Source organism: Zonotrichia albicollis, chromosome 1 (assembly GCF_047830755.1).
Source record: "Zonotrichia albicollis isolate bZonAlb1 chromosome 1, bZonAlb1.hap1, whole genome shotgun sequence".
Lineage (NCBI taxonomy): Eukaryota > Metazoa > Chordata > Aves > Passeriformes > Passerellidae > Zonotrichia > Zonotrichia albicollis.
Genome location: NC_133819.1, coordinates 120,438,573 through 120,458,611, shown reverse-complemented (window position 1 = coordinate 120,458,611; position 20,039 = coordinate 120,438,573). Strand labels below are relative to the sequence as shown.

General features: G+C 37.7%; 1 protein-coding gene across 4 annotated transcripts in view; it reads right to left on the bottom strand.

The window, feature by feature from the left end:
* CSPP1 (centrosome and spindle pole associated protein 1) overlaps nt 1-20,039 on the bottom strand; it is a 66,564-nt gene that overhangs the window by 5,001 nt on the left and 41,524 nt on the right. For all 4 annotated transcript variants that reach the window (XM_014274132.3, XM_014274264.3, XM_014274315.3 and 1 more), the window contains 11 exons: nt 19,780-19,929; nt 18,411-18,557; nt 17,544-17,648; nt 16,416-16,482; nt 14,840-14,960; nt 14,007-14,152; nt 13,319-13,459; nt 9,554-9,609; nt 8,206-8,269; nt 4,671-4,786; nt 4,369-4,519 (listed from right to left, as the gene is read on the bottom strand). In XM_014274132.3, the coding sequence (XP_014129607.2) occupies nt 4,369-4,519; nt 4,671-4,786; nt 8,206-8,269; nt 9,554-9,609; nt 13,319-13,459; nt 14,007-14,152; nt 14,840-14,960; nt 16,416-16,482; nt 17,544-17,648; nt 18,411-18,557; nt 19,780-19,929 (1,264 nt within the window). The remainder of the gene's footprint in view (nt 1-4,368; nt 4,520-4,670; nt 4,787-8,205; nt 8,270-9,553; nt 9,610-13,318; nt 13,460-14,006; nt 14,153-14,839; nt 14,961-16,415; nt 16,483-17,543; nt 17,649-18,410; nt 18,558-19,779; nt 19,930-20,039) is intronic.

Here is a 20,039-nt window from a genome sequence, read left to right as displayed (position 1 = left end):
TGTGTATATATATGTATGTATGTGTATATATAAATATGTGTATATATATGTATATATGTATATATATATATGTGTATATATGTGTGTGTATATATATGTATATACACACATACATACATATATATACATACATATATATACACACATATATACATACATACATATATATACATACACACATATATATACATATATATATACATATACATATATACACACACACAAACACACACATATATATATAAAATAATGCTTTAAAATTATATATATATAATGCTTTAAAATGACGTCTCTACTTAGCACACGTGTGCTGATGTTCTGGGGAACTGGGCCTCAAGAGCTCCTCCCCAGCAGCTCAGTGAGGGGATGAGGATACAGGCAGAGGTGGGTGGACTCAGCAGAGGGTTCTTGCTTTCCAAAAATCTTCTGTTTAGGGAGAATCTAATCTGTCAGTGCCTGTATGCATAAAGATGCATGTGAAATAAGGCCATTCCATTACAGTGGCCTGACTGAACCTTGTATAAGTGTAGGGGGATAGAAGATAAGTAAATAAAGGTGGTATAGAAAGTAATCTTATCCCCGTAAGAGTTGCAGCTGGGTTCATTATTAAGGATTAGGAGCAGGCCTGATGTTAACAGGCCACAGCTGTAGCTGATAAGAAGAATGTTATAAAAGAGTGGATTGGTTGGCTAAGGGTGAATTGGAGTCAGTTGGCTCTGTGAGAACAAGGAAGAGTGAGCCCCTAGAGGAGCTGCCTACGAGAAACATCAAGGAGGTGTGAAACTCTGGCAACATGGAACCCCTGTAATGTAATGACAATAGAACTCTTGCAATATAATGACACCATATAAATAGTCTCCTGCTGAGGAAGAATTGTTTTAACTTGGTTTAACAGTACAAATGCAAGTGAGCCTGTACATCACAGCCCAGAACCTCAGGGAATGTCATGCTGAAAGTGGCAAAGTTGGGAACTTCCAGCTACAAAACAAGCCCCACCTAACAAAAACCAGAACTGCCTTGCCATTGAACTTGGGGTTGTTATCACTCTGAACTCTACTGTTACTTGTTTCAGTTCTGTCAGCAATTATACATACATCTAATACCTTAAACAGATAGTGTGGATTATCAAACAACATACATTTTTCCTATATATGAAAGCGTATAAAGATATTAGTTCCTCTGTGCTGTTAATTTTTTTTGCTTCACAACATCTAATTTTTTACATACTTAAACAAAAATTTATGCAAATCCCCTCTATCTATAACAACTGAAAAATGCAATGTTTTCCTCTTAAAACTGAATCACGTCAATGAAGAGGTTCTGGTTTCTTGGTGATAAAGGTGGGCAGAAACATGTTTAAAGACTCTGGAGTAAGAAAAAAAAATCAACTTTTTTGCAGAAACATCCTAATTCAAGCAAAACAGAACTGTATATTCTTTAGTGATTAAATAATTAACCTAAGCAATTAATAAATGTCATGTAATTTTAGAATTTGGATGATTTTTACAAATTTCAGATTTTTATTCTGCAAAAAATAATAATGATATTTTTAAAAATAAGAATTTAAACCAAAGCAATGAGAATCTGAAGATTCACATTAAAAACTGAAAGTTAATGGTCTGAGCATGGGTGTGAAAGCCCAAGGCCTGGAGAAGCAGCAGGCAGGGGTGAAGTGAAGGACAGAACTGAACAACCCCACAGCCACTGGGAGCAAGGGCTGTTTCCCTCTCTGTTAGGTGGGATTGCAGGTTCTAAAACAAAATGCCAAATACTTTTTGTTCCAAAAGAACCTGGCAGGAATCATTAGTTCTGTCACATCACACAGACAGTGATCTGATCATCCTCCAAGCCCTCCCAGTCTGGTTAAAACGTGTCTGCAACACTAGAAGTGAGAGCAGACCTCCCTCTCTCTGGGGCCTGCCATCTCCTGGGCTTGAAGCTGGCAGAGTGAACCTCTTTGTCTCCTCAATCCTGGGTCAGAGCCAATCTCTTGTGAGTTGGAACCCACAGTTTTTTGCATTTGTAGGTTTAGAGGGGTTAACAGCACACAGCAGGAAAAGTGATACCTAAAGAAAATAACTTTCTGTTTGCTGCTTTAAGAGATGATAAACAACAACTAAAATGAGGCTGCTTAGAGACAAACTGGGAATGTCCAGGCCAGGGGGCTGCATTTCCCCACATGAAACTACTTCTGCCTTTACAGCAAAGCCTTTAGATCTTGCAGATGCCAGAGGCAAGATCACAGTGCACATCACTGGATCAGACTCACTGGGTGCTGCTTTTAGAAAGCTCAGCAGATCAGCTGCACTGCAGAACTTCTTCATAATGAATTTCAACACTTCACACACTCCCTAAAAAACTGGCCTTAACTGGGACACACATCAAGACTCTGGCTAATTCAGTTTGCATGAGGAGGCTGAGGGTAAGGAAAGCTTTTCCTTAGCATGAAATCCTGCTTTAGAAATGGAATGGTATCTGGATTCCTGCAGAACACCAACAGCAGCACACCTTGTGTGCCCAAACCTGTGAGAATTCCCTCTTCTGTATCTGAGCCTGCTCTTGTTTATGCCCATAGAACACACATACCTTGCTTGACAGAGACTCCATCACCCAAACATTCACCAAGTCTACACTGATGGGGATTTTTTTGGACGAGTAAAAATGGAGAGGGCCTGACTCCTCTTGTCAAATTTTCCAATCAAGAAAACAATACTAGGATGCCTTTAGGATTCCCACATCAGTCCCATAGCAGAAAGTGAACTGCTGTGAACAGAGCCTCCTTATTGAATCAGATCAGCTCTGAATTTATCAAAGCCTGTGAATTGCCATCTCTGATCATTCCAAGGCAAGATAACCAGGTTCCTTAGTTATACATTTGAGAGATTTGTTTTCTCTCAGCAGTGTCTCTGAAGGCAGAGGAGAAATGACAGACCTGGCTGCTCAGAAAGCAAGAGGATGCCACAAAGGTTATTTCATACTGTTAGGGAAAAGGAGTAAAAAAACTTGGCTTCACTCCTTTGTTCTGTAACATCCCTGAGCCAAGGAGGGAACAGGAGGGAAGCAGCAGTGCAGCCTGAACCATCTCAGCTGAGCAAGAGGATCTATTGCTGCCTTTCCAAGAGGCACAAATGCCAAGGATGAGTGATAAGTCCCCATGTGCTCCCGAGAACAAGCTACATACAGACATATAAATATATATACACACATATCAAAATTATATTTATCTAAAGGCTGAAGCTCTGGAGGCTGTGACAAACAGAAGGCAAGCAAAATAAAAAGTGTAGTGCATATGACAGGAGGTGAAATTATAGAAGAGGTGAAATACAATAAAGATACTGAAGTAGTAGTAGTTCATATAGCAAATATATCTGGGTGGAGTAAAATTAGTAAAGAGTTTATTTAGATTATAGAAGAAAATTAGCATGAATTGGGTTTATTTTTAGTGACTTAAAACCACAGTGAGATGGTTAAAACAAACAAAAAAAAAAGGATGAAGTGCTTGTAAGAGTACCCATAGCAACAGAATCAAAAATACTGCCAGCATCTGTACTCTCTCTAAGTTTATAAAAAGGATACTGATACTGTAATTGCCTAGACAGCATAGCAACTACCTCCCAAAAAAAAGGGAGATTTCAGACTCATATGAAAGAATCATTAGCACAAAGTGTATGAACTGGGTCTCGATCCATGTGAGAAATGAAAGGCCATTAATGGTTGCCATGATTGGTACTTCATACACAAAGGGATCTAGATCAGGCAGCCACCATTTGGAGATGCTCCAAGACAACTCCCAGCACCTGATGTAAGAAACTTGGAATGAATTCAAGTGTGTGTGCAGTGGAAGAGGTATCAGTATCAAATACTCACATACTCAAATACTAAATGATCATTCATATTAACAAACCACTAGAAAATCAAATTATCTACAAACTGAAGTACTTCATCATACACAGCTCTCTGGCATATCTTCATGCTGGTTGGAGCACAGACATCTGACTCCCAGGAATGCCAACAGACTCACACAGGCACCTCATCATCATTCACCACTCGGGAGTTTCATTTCTTCCCACTGCCATTGCAGCTGTGCAGCTGGATATCCCCATCCTGCTGCTCACAGGACAAGCAGGAGTGGCTACCAGACAGGAATATGAGAATCTTTTCCTACTCTCCTCCTCTAAACTTAGTCCGGATCAGTTGTGTTGAGGCGTGCTGGGGAAGCCCTTGTACCAGCTACAGAGCTCCACAAATAACCCCAGTGTTTGATCTGGTTGCTCACTGTTCTGCTACATGAAGCCTATTATTATTTGTTCCTTTAATTATTGTAATTACTCAGTGTTCACTGCATCATCTGTGCTACAGGGAGCATACCCAAGGAAGGAGATTTCTGCTGGAGCTCAGTCAGTCCGTGCAGTCGCTCCTCGTTCCTGCCTTTCCCCTGCTCCACGTCGAGGCTGAAGTTCGAGTGCAAGGAGAAGCTGTCAGGCTGCAGCAACGGGGTCTGCCCTGCTGGAACCTCCTCCTGCAGGGAACCCAAAAATGCACACATCCTTCAGTTCAACAGCACCCTTTTTAAAGGGCAAATAACTGCATGTGTGCTCCCTCAGGAGCCACGACATGGAGTCACTGTGGAAGCACAGGAACTGGCTGACATTGCATCTGTCAGTTCTTACGTGTCCAGCACTCTCCACAGCTCTCTGCTTCAGTCTTCTCCTCTCCCTCGCAGAAAGTGGATGCTGTGGCAATAAATTCACTTCTTCTAAGGCAGAAAACATTTCCCCATTAGCACCTGGAAAAACAGGTGAAATCATTTTCAAACAAATTGAAATACCAGAGAGTGCTCCAACCTATTTATGTTTTGAAACAAGCCAATATGTTGTACGTGACTCCATCACAGGAGTGTATTCATTACAAATCTTGTTTCTACCCAGACCTTTAAGGTAAATGAGTACTCAAATGAGCACAGCACCTCTCCTTGAAAGAGAGAACACTTGGAAAATCAGAGTCATAAATAAATATGCTACATGACATATATAATAACATTACATGCACTGTGTTATATGGAATATGATAACAAAATCTATGCCTTAATCACACATCCTTGGTCTTACCTCTGCCTTTTCATGTAACAAAATGTTACATTTTTCTAACAGAAAATGTATTCTTCTGTTCATACAAGAATAAATAACTACACTTTTTGATCATACTTGTATCACATCACAGTGGGAGGAGTTTAATCTTTTTTTATAATACACATGACCCCTAAGGTCATGTCTGTGCTTCACACTTGTCTATTTCCCCCTCTGTTGCTGACTCTGTTAAATCAAACACAAACTGTTTCAAACAAGTGCTTCTGTTTTTTCCTCCAGGAGAGTACCCCCAGCCTGGGGCTGGCTGCTGGCTTTGCTGCTGCTTGGTGCACACAGTGGGCTCTGTTTCCTACTGCAGCCCCTCTGGCATCCTCAGGAACAGCCCCAGGAAAAGGAAGGACTCTGCTCAACTCCATCGCCATCAACTACTCTTTGTGACAACAAAGTCATGGTTTGGTAAAGTGGTTAGTCCAGTACATCACATAAAATTAAAAAAAAAAATTAAAGGACAAATGTATGTCAATTCTAAACATAAGAATTAAACAGTTCTTTTGATTGAAAATTGACATACTTAGGTGTGAAAAATAAATTTGATTGATATCAAACAAGTTCAGAATAATAAAAAGAAGTCTTTTTTAAAATTCTTTTATAGTGTCAGTTGTTTTTTTCCCTAAAAATACATTTTTTATTCTCCTCTCATCTTTTCTCCTCCCCAGTTTCACTAACAGTACTCATGCTCTTATCACTAATGTTTCAAATAAAAAAATCAAAGTATAATTTTGAAATGGTGTAAGGCTAACAAATATGTATCAGAATTCCAGCTACAAGACCAGCTGAACTTCACTATATTCAAAACAGTGCTATTGCTTGGAATATAAAAAATGGTTTAACAGTGTGAATTTGTCACAACAAAGGGCAAGCTTAAGAATTTATTTGTACCATTAGTGTATCATCAGTATCAGATGCTACCTGTTCCTGTGAGCATCCATCATTCAGATCCTACTTCACAGAGATGCTTTTAAATCATTTCATTAACACTAATGGATTCTAGGGTTTCCAATGAGGCAAAAAAAGGAAACAAGAAACTAATTTATTTCTAACTGCCTCAAACACTTTATTTCTAACTGCCTCAAATTTCAGAGCCCTAGGAGATAAACTCATATGTAATGCTGACATAACAGATGTCAAAACTGAGTTGGATTTTAAACCCAACCAAAAAAAACCTCAAGCAAAACAGAGGGAAGTGTTGCACTGCTCTTAGGAAATGGCAAACACTGTGACCACAACCCCCTGTATTTCACCAAGGACCCTCAGACAATGTGAGCAGCACAACTCACAGAGAAGGCAGCCCACAGAGAGAATGACAGTTTTTATTTTTCATTTCAGGGATGGAAGTGACCAGATTAATATTCAGAATGTTAGTAGCTATTTCTAAAGCCCAAACAATGCAAAGGATAACATATTTTTAGTTAATGAATACAGCTCACTATTGAAGAACATGGTTTGCATCAGCCATAAATGATCTGGGGGAAAAGGAAAAAAGGGACTGAGGGGAATAAAAAATATGTTAGGTTAACTCAAACACCTCACTAAACTGCAAGTACCAGGTGGATGGGAAGAAGAAGAGAAAGGGTTAGAGCACTATAAATACCATGAACCTTAGGAAATAACCAAGAACACTCCATTACAGAGCTGGCAGCCTCCTAGCAGATGAAAGGACACAGCTCACAGAAGGCACAGGTTGGATATTTATCCACACAATACTGCTGATGGTGAACAGGGATTCAAAAATGCTAATTCCAGTTGGTGAAAAACAACCTGTGAAAGGCTTATGAAATGCAATCAGCCACAGCTCACTGGAAGCTGGAAGAGCCCTGCATGTGTGCCCTGCATGCTTTGTTCCTCTCCATGAGCCTGTCCTGGCTGAGATGGGATATTTGGCTACAGCCTGGACTGGAGGGCTCTCCTGAGGCATCCTTTCACCACTGGGCTGCACTAACACACAGTAATGCCTAAGCTGAGAAGGAAGGTATTGCAGGGAGAACCAAACGCAGTGAACAAGGCTGAAAGCCTCACCCTGTGCCACGTTCTACCCTGTACTCCAGGACTTGTACATTAACAGAATGGGCTTGAATACACTTCAAATGAAAAATTCTGCTTTTCACCAAAGCCAGAGATAATAATAATCAGTTTACAAAAACACTGTTTCATTAAAAAGTACCTGCTTGACTCTACTGCATCTCCCCTACAGCAAAGAATAAAAACCTTGCAAGATGATTTCCCATAGATGACTGTAAGAAATTTCAAGATACTGAAGTGGAAAATAACATGTAAAGGCCTGAGCTGGTTGGGTTTTTCTAGTAACTGGAAATAAAAGAGCCCTTTTACATCCACCCATATAAAGGTTGAATAGAGAGACATTACATGAGGCAGTCTATACAAAAATCTTTAGAAAACTGAAAATCTTCTGCTTCAGATGATGAATAAGTGACAATGTCTATGAGTGTAATGTTGCAAGTGAAATGAAATAAAATATGAGCAGCAGAAAAGTGACTAATTTAGCATGAATTGCTATTTTATACCCATATAATCATACTTAAAATCAAGCATGCTTGTAAATCAAAAGAGTAACCATGAAAAGAATTGCTGACTGTCTAAGACTTTTGTATTTCACTGTGGACAGACTGCAATTGTAAGCTGTGATTGTCAATAAATTATTTGCAGCAGAACAATAGAAAAGCATTGCCCGTGCTACCACTGTAACACATTTCCTGAATAAATATTGGCTTTTCCTTATCCAAAGTTGGGAAGATGTCAAAAAAAGCCTCTTGAAAGCCTCCCAGAGCAAGATGCTTTCTCATGAAAAGACGCAAGGTGGTAAAGAGCAACTGAGCACCATAATTAAATTTAGGTGTCATCTACACAATTTTGTTGCAGTAAAATTTCATAAATCTCTTCATTTTAATTTGGAGACATAACTTCCTAATACTTCAAACCAATCACCACAGCTACAACACTGCAATGTTTAAAACAATAATAATCATTTTAGAGACACAGCTTTAGACTAAACCACATGTCTGTACACCCACAACACAGTTATGGGGAGGTAGAAACTCACCAATAAAAGCACTATCCGATTCCAACAGGGAATTTTTCTGGAATTCATTAGATTTGTTCCTGAACTACAAAAGAAAAAGAGAAAAAATGGAAATTCAGAGGCTTTAATAAATTTCTGGGGCCAAATGATAATTAATGTAAATTAATTGCCAAACTTCTGCAAAGCAAAGAACAGCTCTACAGTGTTAATGTTCTACTAATTCTGACTTTGTGGTTCTAAAAACCCAATAAATATTTTAAGAATTCATATTCTTTTTAAGCATTAGGGTTTGTTTTTTTTTTTTCCTTTTCAGTATAAATCCCATTTGCTGAAATTGCCTACACATGACAGCTGTTGTGGTAATTTGTGTAACACAGACATTTCCATCAAGAAATTGATCTGTGTCACTCTGTGTAAGGTTCAGAACAGACAGTGCTCCAAGTGAGCTTTGCACTTAAGGTTTGTATGAAGTATTGACCAAATGAAGAATAATTTCTTATGTTTAACTTATCCCACCACATAGAATCTTTGACATTAAAGCATTAAAATAACAAATTTCTACATCATAATAGCAAGCACTAAGACCAATACTCATAGATCACATCACAGTTGCAACCATTTATTACAGAAATCCTACTGAGGAATAATTTATGTTGAAAACCACTCTAAAATCAAAGCAGTAGAAACTATTAGAGGAAACAGAAAAAGAGAAAACAAATCTTTTACTGCAAAGCATTGCTCTGAATGATAATTTCAGGCATTAAATTACAACTATAAAGTGCATTAATCTGATTATTTTTTCAAATAAAAACTGTTTCATTTTTGCATTTAGTTACAGTATAATCCTCAAGGTTAAAGTCCTTGCTGTTGCACAGTCTCCTGTTTTTCACTGCTTCACATTCCCATGAAATACAACTGAACTCTGTTATTCAGTATTTGGGGTTAGTGCAGGATAATTCTAATTTGATAGCACTTTATTTTGCTCTTTTCACCAAGTCAGAAAATAAACATTCCATCTGAGAACAGATGCAATTATTGACTGGCAAATGGATCACTTAAACCACCTGAATTCAGAGCAACTGCTTCTGCTTGGTTTTTTCCACTAATTCTCACCCCCAGCAGCAATCTAACATCATATGAATATAAAATAAGCACCAATGAATATGAAAGGAAGAGAGTTAAAGAATCAGGCCATCTCTATAAGCAACTTGTATGTCAAGTTTAAAGAAGCTGTTGTTGGTGTGGACCAGAAAAAGAAGTAAATTAGTTTGCTGTCTTGTTAACTGCCATTCCTTTCTCCAAATCAGTGAAAGACACTATATTTCTCACACTTGAAAAAGTAATACAATAAAAAACCTTTTATTCTTACCAGGCCCATGGTTTGTGGGTAGCTGTCCAAAGCAGAATCCTCTTGATCATCAAAAGCTACATAGACAAGAGACAAAATGACAGGGTTGACATAAAAATAGTTAATAACAAAACATATTTCATCAGCTTATTATTGCAAAAAATGAAGATCAGTATGCATTACATCTTTAAATATACATAAATTGTGCTGAAGGAATGGGTTTTTAAAATGTTTGAATGCCATAATTATTCCAATTTCCTTATGTAAATTTAAGTAGAATCAGAGAAATCAAACAGAAATCTGTAGTCTGTTACTTCTAATCTGTGTTTTGGCTCCTGGCAGGGAATAACAACCACAGCAGGGACTGCAGAAAGCCCCAAGAGCAAATGTACATTCAACATGCTAAGCACACCACACTTCCAGCCTTCAAAGGGAAGTTGATCCTGACAGAGATCATTTCACAGAGCAAAGCGATAAGAATATATAAGCTTTTATCTCAGGATAAAAATCTCAGTTCTGGAGAGCACAGAGAACCATCCTGAAAGTTGTGCTAACAATGACCCAATGCATGCTGGAAATGCAAAGAAGCAGAACTGAAGTTACTTTTCTTATTTAGTTTAGATTTTCAAATAAATTATTTGATTAGATTGGTTTTGAGGCAGAGATGGGAGAAACACCACTTTATTCAGTGTGTAGCTGCCCTTCTGTGCAGCACCAGAGCACTGTCAGAGCCCAGCCCTGTCACACTGCTCCAGGGTGCAGCACCAAACCTGCCCCTGGGGCTTCCCCTCACATCCCCCGGGATAACAATCATCCACAAGCCTGCAAACACTGCCTCCTTTATGGGGACACAGCTAGAATTTAAAATCTTGGCATATTTAAAACACTGATTTCTCAGTTTATAGTTTCATTAACAGTCAACATATTCCTCTTTCACATAAAGAAAAAAACAAACATATTAGAGGGAAAACTGGATTAAAAGCATGTAAGGCAAAGAACACTTACACACAGTGTGGGAAAGAAGGTAAGTCTTTGCCACAACAGCCCATAACACATTATTTCACTCACAGTATAAAAGTACATACTGCTTTAATTCATCTTCTTTCTGCCTTAAATCAGACAATAAAACCACTCAACTATTTTCAGCAAGAGGAAGGTGATGAATTTGTCTCTGAGGAAAATAAACTGGAAACAGAGAGATGGCAACTAATTCTCTTGCTAGGTACTCAGTGACAGACTATAAAGTTAAATTACGTTGTTAAGCAGTAGGAGAGAAAAAGCTGTTTAAGGAGCCTCTAGAAGCATCAGTAGAAAATACTTATAAAAATCAGCTGCCTGTCTATTAATTAATGTAAGTTAACCTGAACATCCTTTCCTTGGATGTCATCATGGAAGCCTACATTATCCATTAGCAGAAGTCTCAATGACTCCATGTGCTTGAAATTAATGGAAAAGGCAAATTTGCTTTTTAGATGGTGGAGGTATCTCTGCAGAAAACATTAAATGAAAACCTTCTCAGACTGGTCTCTTAAAAAATATTCTAATGGCAGAAAAGCAGAACCAAGCTCCAGAGAGATCTCAGCTGAAGCCAGTGAATTATTTTTCAGCATTTCAGTCAATCTCATAAAGAGGAAGGCTGAAGTCAAGCCTATACATTCCATTTAGGCATTAAAAGATACTCACAACCATATAATTAACACAGCATGTGACACAGATGTGCTTATTTTCAAGTGTGATGTTCTATTATCCAACATGGCCCACATTGCTTGAACAGCAGCTCATCTGTCCAAGACAGAACAGGGATCATCTTTAACACTCAACAGGGAACTGAACAGAACACAGCTGTCACCCTTCACATCTTGCTATCAATGCTGTTCATCTCACAGGTCTGGCACCAGCTCAAAGCCTCAAAGCACCAGTGACCAGAAGAGGCACTCAGATTTTCTGAGGCAGTATGCAAAAATGTAAATATTTTTCTTCCATGTGTGCTTGGTTTGGTTTAATGCCCAACTTTCACCTAAGGCTAGTAAAGTCTGAAGAGCAATTCCATGGGTGACTGTGGCAAGGTGGGGGCTGTGGGAAGATGCCAGGGGACACCTTGTGCTGGGCACAGCTGCTGCCATAATGGAGCTGCTGTGGGACACAGTAGTGAAACATGTTTGTCATGCTTGTGATGCCTCTGCAAACAAATTTAGCAAGAGCAAATCAGAGCATGGCAGTAGGACTGACAGATCTGTGAGAAGCAGCCCTGGAGGCACCAAGGCCAGAGAAGGAGGAGGAGGAGGAAGTGCTCAAGTGCCAGAGCAGAGATTCCCCTGCAGCCCCTGCAGGACACTAAGGTAGAGCAGATTGAAAGGTGCAAGAATACAGAAGCAGCAGAGAGAAACTGCTGTGTAATGGCCAAAATGCCCCTTCCCAAGGCTGACATCACTCACTGCATCACAGAGGTAGCTTGGTACCTCAGGTGGTACCAGGGGAGCAGGGACACTGAGAATGAAGGAATGAAACTGGGCACAGGAAAGGGGCAGAAAAGGTGCAGGCTTCATGCTTTTTATTTTCTGCTACTCAAAGTCAGTCATCAAATATTTAGGCTTACAGTAATGAGGTTAATTTTCCCCAAGTCAGGTCTGTTTTGCCCACAACAGCAGCTGCTAACCCATCTCCCCATCTGCACCTTGGCCAACAAGCTTTATTCTTCCTGTTTCCCCAAAGGGCAGGAGTGAGGAGACATAAGCAAGAGAGCACTTGGGAGTCTGGCTGCTAGCAAAGGCTAAGTACCACAGAAATAAAGTTACTTTCTCTTCAGAAATTTAGTAAGACCACTCTGAATTACAGAGGCAAACACTGTTCCAAGAAATCTGATTCTTTCACTCAAAACTGAGTTCATTTGTATAGCTTTAAGCAACTCTCATTATAATTTTAAATATTCTCTAAAACAACTGGAAATACTGCTCTTTCATGACTGTTTGTAAAAGATACCTGAATGAACCTTACATTTGGAATTAACTGTAGCCAAAAAAAGGGATATTACATCTACTTTCACTGCTTCTGCAATATGCAGCCAAAACATTTTTCATGTTAGGCTGCTAATGTTTACTATCTTAGGATCATCTCTATTTAGTGATACAAGCAACATTTTCCTTCCCGAACCTCCAAGTAGTTACAGTATCTCACATGTGGTTTCTAAAGCAAAGGCTTTTTATGGCTATAATGCAAATTGGTTTATATGGTTTCTGAAACTTTAAAATAAATCAACCCAAGATAATGGAAATTAAAAAAAAATTCATCCATTAAAAGGAGACCAAGTTGAAGATACACTGGCTGTATTTTAATCCATTCACAGCTCAAAGCCATCCTACTTCCGCTATTAGAACTCAAGAATTGTTCCATGGAGCTTATGTGCTAACACTTTTTTCACAGTTCAGCAAAAGAGTTTCACAGTTCTGTAGTTTTCTCCAATAAACAGTAGCAAAACCACTTTTTCTTTAGAATTTTTGAAGTATGAAGCACTAGTAAATTACTTTCAGGGAACCAAAGAGAAACAGTCACAAGTAAATGAAAAACCCCAAAACTAAGCACAAAACCACAAAAGTCCCCCAAACTCTGTCATTTTTATGTTTAGATTACAATAGACTTTCAGTGTTCTGGTGTTTTACTGTTTCACACTGCAGTGCTGACAGTGCACTTGAAAGATGTAAAACTAGTGCTAGTGGGTTTTAATTCTTACCAAATACAAACCACATCACTTCAAAGATTTTTGTTTATCTCAGAGCATTCACTCCTTACCTTCTGTTTCTCTCCTCATTCTCATTTTGTCAAGTTTCCTCTGCTGCTCCCTCAACAGTGCCTGCTGTTGAATCTCTAGAGTCTGGTCATCTTTTGGAGGATCAGGATACATGTGCCTCAAGACCATACGTGTTTCAGGATCTAGAGCATAGAGATGAAATTTACATTTATTCCCTAAATTAACATTTCTGAAAAGCATTTTAAAGAAATATCTAAGTCATAAAAATTTTTTTAGAAAATAGAGTCAGTAGCCAAGAGAATGAGCAACTTAGCAATGATTTTACAATTTTACTATATTAAAAATACATAAATCTTTTCTGGTAAAGAATAAACAGAAAGTTACACAGAAACATTATTTGTTGGTTGGTAAAAAACCCAGTCTATTTTCAGTAACACCATGATATCAAATGCACAAGAAGTTTAAGCAGCAGGGACAAGAAGACAGGTCAGTGCTCTGAGTGATGACACAGCATTGTGAGGCCAAGAATTCCATGGAATGGCAGGAACAGCCCCACAGAGAGATACACACACACACACACAAAATATTGCCCACAAAGTCCATTGCATGGCCAGTAGCTCATGAAGAGCCTGATGTTTATTTTTGTCTTTAAACCCTGCATGCAATGGAAGGTGGAGGAGAAGAAAGATGTTTTCCTACCCTTCTTCATCAGTAACAAGATCTACCTGCCTTTGTACTTAAGTTCATTAAATTCCCAGATATTCTGTATATTGACAGGATCTGGTGCCTCCTTCAAGGAAGGTCTCCGAGCTGGAGCCTGCAGACGAAGCCTGGCCATCTCAAATATGTCCCTTGGATTCTTCTCTCTCCTCCTGCTGGACAGGTTTGTAGAACAAGCAGAGAGCAATTTAACACCATACTGTTAATGAGTTGAATGGAAATATTGATAATGTTCAGATCTTTTATCTTTAAATAAAGCTATCAAAACAGGAAAATATATTTGAATGTAAAGACACTGCATACTGTGTTATAAAAAATAGATAACCTACTTAAAATAAAAAACCCCTCATGCTTTACAGAGTGGAACTAAGGCTGGTAATTAGATGTGCCGTTTCCAGCTAATTGGTATGATTAGCTAATGCATTCTGGAAGTAAACCAAATTTATTAAATAAAGAGAATATGATTTTTCAGTAAGAAAGAAAGTACTTCCACAACAGTACAGTATTTATAAGCATATTCAGCAGCTGTAGTACTGCAGTTTGCAGGCACAAATCATGCCCTAGAAAAAAAGGTAATGAGATATAATTCTGCCTTAGACATCTGTTTTAGACCACTCTTCAAGACAGAGCACTGCAGCTTCTTATCTTACCAGTACAGCCACTCTTACAATAAATTTTAGCATGAGTCTTGGTAAAAACACAAACACACTAAAAAAAAAAAAGAAAAAAAAATATTTACAAGTTCTACCTTGGTATTTTCATTCTAGTCATGTATATTGGTCAGCTACACAGGAAGTTCCTGTGAAAAATCTAGCTTTTGAAAGAGAAGATTAAATTCTTACCGTGTAATTGGTACATTATCATGACTGGCCACATTTAGCAACTGTTCCTGCAGTCGCCTCTCTTCACTACGAAGCTGTTTCCTCATCTCTGACAATTCATTGATCACATTCTTCCTCTCCTCTGGAATTTAGCACAAATAATTTAAAAATAAAGCGTATCAGAGCAACTTAGCTGTCTATATATAAACATAAGTAAAAAATAAAGGGAAAAAACAGATATGAGGAAATGCGGATTAAAAAAAGGATTGTACAAACACAAGAATCACAATATTTAATATACTAGAAAGATCAGAATTTATATTTTAAGACAGCACAAGGATGACAACCCCTGAACAGCAGAAGACATACAAATGTCACTGGAAATGTTTCACTGTATTTAAAAAAGGAAAAGCTATGGGATACAAGTGGGTGTAGCCAGCAAAAAGGCTTAATTTGAAATATGCAAACCTACATAGTCCTCAGATAACAGGAACTGCAGTGGTATCTGCAAGCACTCAGTATAATTTTTTTCCCTGACTCAAAAGTTGATATCTGTCTGCCTAGCGCAGATTCTCTTAAGTGGTCAAGAGTTCCAACTTCAATTTTTATTACATGCTTATGTTGACTTTTCAGACCTGCTTTGGATCTGTGCTTTTTTTTGTGGTCAGGACAGCATTCCTCCACAAGTTAAATCAGTTTCAGAAATTCCTCATTTTCCAAATAACATCCTTAGAGCTGGATATTTGACTGACTTTTAGATTTTAGTGGCCAGAACTTAGCAGGCAAGTCTTACTAGTTTAAATCCTCAGAAATGAGACTCAGTTTATATGTCTTTATTTCTCTCTTGACAGAAGGTCTGAGTCAATCAATTTCCAAAGGCTGAATTAAGAACCACTCTGCTTTCCATTTAGGGGAAAATTCACAAATCCCTGGAATGGCCTCAGGTACTTTCTGCTGCAGGCTAGCACCATTTGTAGGCCATCACTAACATTTTATTTCATTTTACTTACTGCTACATTTACATATACACGTACATTTCTTATATACTTGTAAAAAAAGTATCAGCAGAAAGATTACTGCTCTCCACCCACATATTGCCAGGATAATTAATATTAAAAAACCAAAGGAGATGCTTCCAGCACTTCTGAATTTTACAACAACCAGTGAAATCTAAGAGGAATGAGGAGAGGATCAGGCAGACTAACAGAGGTAGATAGAATTTAAGGGTTAGAGCTGCAATGTTCTACACCCTATTGGTTTAATCTTTTACTCAGCCAATCCAAAACTTTCCCATTTTGCCATATTCTGGGTACAGTGGTACCACTGTTCCAAAAGATCCAGCACTTCCCACACAGACTATTCCATTACCAGAGTTTTTACAAAAACATGTTTCCTTATGATGACACATAATGAACGCATTTTTATTTTGTGTTAAAAACTCAGACATACCATACTAATACATTGATAGTACTAAGAGAGAAAACACCTAGACAGAAATGCCAACTTGAAAGGACTCTTCTCTTGCAGGCAAGAAAAGGACCTGTAACAGAGAAGGGGTTTGCTGTAACAGGAGCCTGCAATGAAGACAAATACCCACCTAATGAACGCAGCTGATTTCTTCGAGCAGGGACAGGTGGAGAAGGAGCTCTGGGCTGTGGAGGATCCTAGTGACAATCATCAATATCAAATGTCATTTGTAAAAGGAAGAAACTGCAGTACATTTCATTTCCTTATTTTACAGCTAATGTACACTAACAGTTGGAAGTCAGAACAGTAGCCTTACAGGATGTGAATGCCTAAGGTTTTTTAAATCCGATCTTTCAATGTATAATCCAAAATTACTATGACAATACCTATAATGCACTATTCAGAGTTCTAAACAAATCTATTCCAAGTACTACTAAAGAAATAAACTGACCTACCTCCAGAGCATTCTCCACTTTTAGGAAATTTAGGGAAAACAACGGTTTAAAGTGTGACAAAATATTCTCTGAAACTGCACTATAAAGTATTTAGCTCAGTTCAGACAAAGAGTTGGTAAAAACAAACAAACAAGCAAACACTTTCTCAATAAAAAGACAAAAGTATAGCCTGAGATTCAAATATCATAAACAATTATTTAATCTACTCTCTTCTAGGAGAAATTTATTTTAAAAGCCAAAAAAGCCCCAGAGAAGACTATCAAGTAAAAGAAATGAGAGGTCTCAGAACCACTACTGTAACTCATTTGTGATGCAGAGAAGAAAGCAAAGCATATTGGGAGTAATAATCTCCTTGTACTTTGAAATACATAAAGATTACACAAGAATGTCAGCAGCTACAAATCAACATTAAACTTCATGCCTGAGCAAAGTCCTTCTGTGAGTGAAAATGATGAGCTGCTCGATTATATGCAAACTTTCTTATCCTAAATCTTGAGATCATCAACCCCTGGTAAGGGTCTGGACAGTGTTATGTCCTCTCCAAAATGAGGTACTCGTTCCTACAGAAAATGCACATGCAGAAAAAAACCGAAAATGACGCATGTGCAAAAAAATTCTTCAATACTTGAAATAAAATTTAACCTTAACTTTCAGATCTCCAAGACTGATTAATGTAAAGGCTGTCTCATTATCCGTGGCATTGCAGTAATAACTGGCAAACTTTAAAATCCTGGCATGATTTCATACCCATTTTTAAATAAAGCAGTAGAAGTTTGCTCTGACAGCCTTGTGCTCTCACATACTTGTGCACAGTAAGACAGATGGCTCTCAGCAGAGGGAATCCTCTCCTCTTTTCTCGCTGATTTGTTCTGCAGGGCGGGAATGACGGGTGAAGGTTGCCGTGACAGCTGCAGGGAGGAAACCAACACTGAAACTACATCCCTACAGCTTCTGAATGAAGTGTTCTTTTGGACAGGCAAAGTTTTGTTAGTGTTTTCCCTTTGACAGAAAGAAATGTTCCTAAGTACATGAAACAACCACAAAAATTATTTCATGTGATTTTTGTTTTCAACCTATAGAAATTTTAATACTTTTTTTCTATGCTGTAGGGTGGCTTTTTCTTAATTTATATTTCAGTTGTATATCTTTTTTCCTCTAGACACTTCCTTTATATCTGTTTATTTTAGATAAATTACAGAAATTTAGTACAAATTTTATAAGAGAGTTTTAAAATTTACTTAGATTTTGTCCATCAGAATGCTATGTGATGGATTTTTAACATCATCCAGATGAAATGAAAATAATTAAATTTCCAAAAAACACCATTGTTTAAGATGAACAGTCCTACCAGTCCACCAATAAACAATTTTATTTGTATTTACACTTCAGCAAATGCAGGTCACAGTATTTCACACCAGATATAAAAATCAGCCATTGAGTGCAGATTATTAATCTTGCTTTTACTATTTTTAATGTAAATTTGATTAACAAGGTAAGTTTCTACTGCAGTATGACTGATTTTCCCATCAGCTGTTCTCCTGCATTAAGTATACTGCAGTTTCATAAATTGAGAGATGAACAACACTGAAGGTAGAGGCCTAAGAAGCCATGTGATTTCCTTAAAATCCAGTTATTTTTATAAGCTTTCTTAGCAAGTCACTTAAACATACCATCTTCTTCTCCTCTTCCATCTTTTCTTTCTCAAAATATTGTCTAAGTTGTTCCTCTTGCTTTTCTTCTTTTTCTTTTTGTCGTTTTTCTGCCTCTTTTCTCCTTTCTTCCCCTAACTGAATTACTTCTTTATTTTTCAATCTCCTCTGTAACATAATTAATACATTAAAAAAGACTCAATTAATAATGTTTTCTTTCTCTTTGAGAAGCTAAAATTACACATCAAAGTGATTAGTATGAAATAAAAAAGCGTATTTCATTAGTCTGACTTCAAATATCCAAACTCAAATATATCTCATGCAAACCTCAAATAGTAGCAGCCCTGGCTTTGCTAATATCATTAAACAGAATTCCTAATAACTTCTATAAACACCAGTGTGTGACCCCAGATCTGCCATCAGCTAAGGCTAAACTGTAGGAGTCATTTCCAAAAATTAGGATTCAACTAAAACATACTGCAGACATGCACCACACTATCACAAGACCACAGAGAAATTATCATCTGGTCTCAGTTTCAGTCGTGTGACTGTGAACAGCAATGACACCAGGTAGCTCCCAACTCTCTGCTAGAACAGCTCTGGTACCCAGAAGACAAGGCTCATCCAACTAATCTGCTCATACTGGGGAAGGAGAATTTAGAATGTAAGATAAATATTCTGTCTTAGAAATTTGCAAGTCCTACATCCTAATCTTATCTTCCATAATCCCACAGGGCACTAAAAGACTCTTCTTTCTCTAATGGCCTTGTGTCCTCTTCCTACAATTATTTATTATATTCTAAATAATGCAAATTTATTAAAAAATGAAAACCCAAGAAATAAAAATTTGGGGTATGAATTAAATCCATAGCTATTGATTTAGGTTTGAATTTACCTCCATGAAAACTATTCACTAGATCTGCTTGGCATTCATCAAAAACAAACAGTATTCTTATCTCTCTTATCTCCTTGCCAGTTCTAAAAGTTTGTACAAATATTCCTGCATAGGTACATTTTTCAAATAATTCTATGAGAACTAGATTTAAGACAAAAACTGGGATTATATTTTTTTACTTCACCAATTTGATAAAGCTTTTTATTGGCCTCACCACCAATTTCTTTTAGAGAGGAAAGCACCACTGTCATTTATAAAACTACAGGTTTTTTTCTTGAAAGAATTAACAATACTTCAAGTTTTCAGTATAGCATGAAGAGTGAAAAGAATGAGCAAGTTAATGCTGACAATCTTCCACCTCTCCTCTGCCTAATGCAGACCCATTTAAAAGCAAAGATCAATTCACATGACACTTCTTGGCTTACCTTCTACACAACAGGTATTACAAAGGGTTAGTTTAGGATGGAAAGAAGTCAAAGTATCAAAATACTACACCTCCTCATCTTTCCTCCTCCTCTCCTCTAGCTCCTCTTCATATGCTTTTTGAATTCTCATCCTCTGCTCTGCGAGTCGTTTTTCCTCTTTTTCTTCTTCTATTCGAAGTTTTTCTCGCTCTGCTTCTTCCCTACGTCTCTTTTCCTCAATCTTAAAAATAAAACAAAGAAGTATTCAACTGTCAATAGCCAGTAGCAATCTGATTAACAACATTTACCACCATGATTTCTGCAGTACATATTTGCAAATCAAGAGCTATA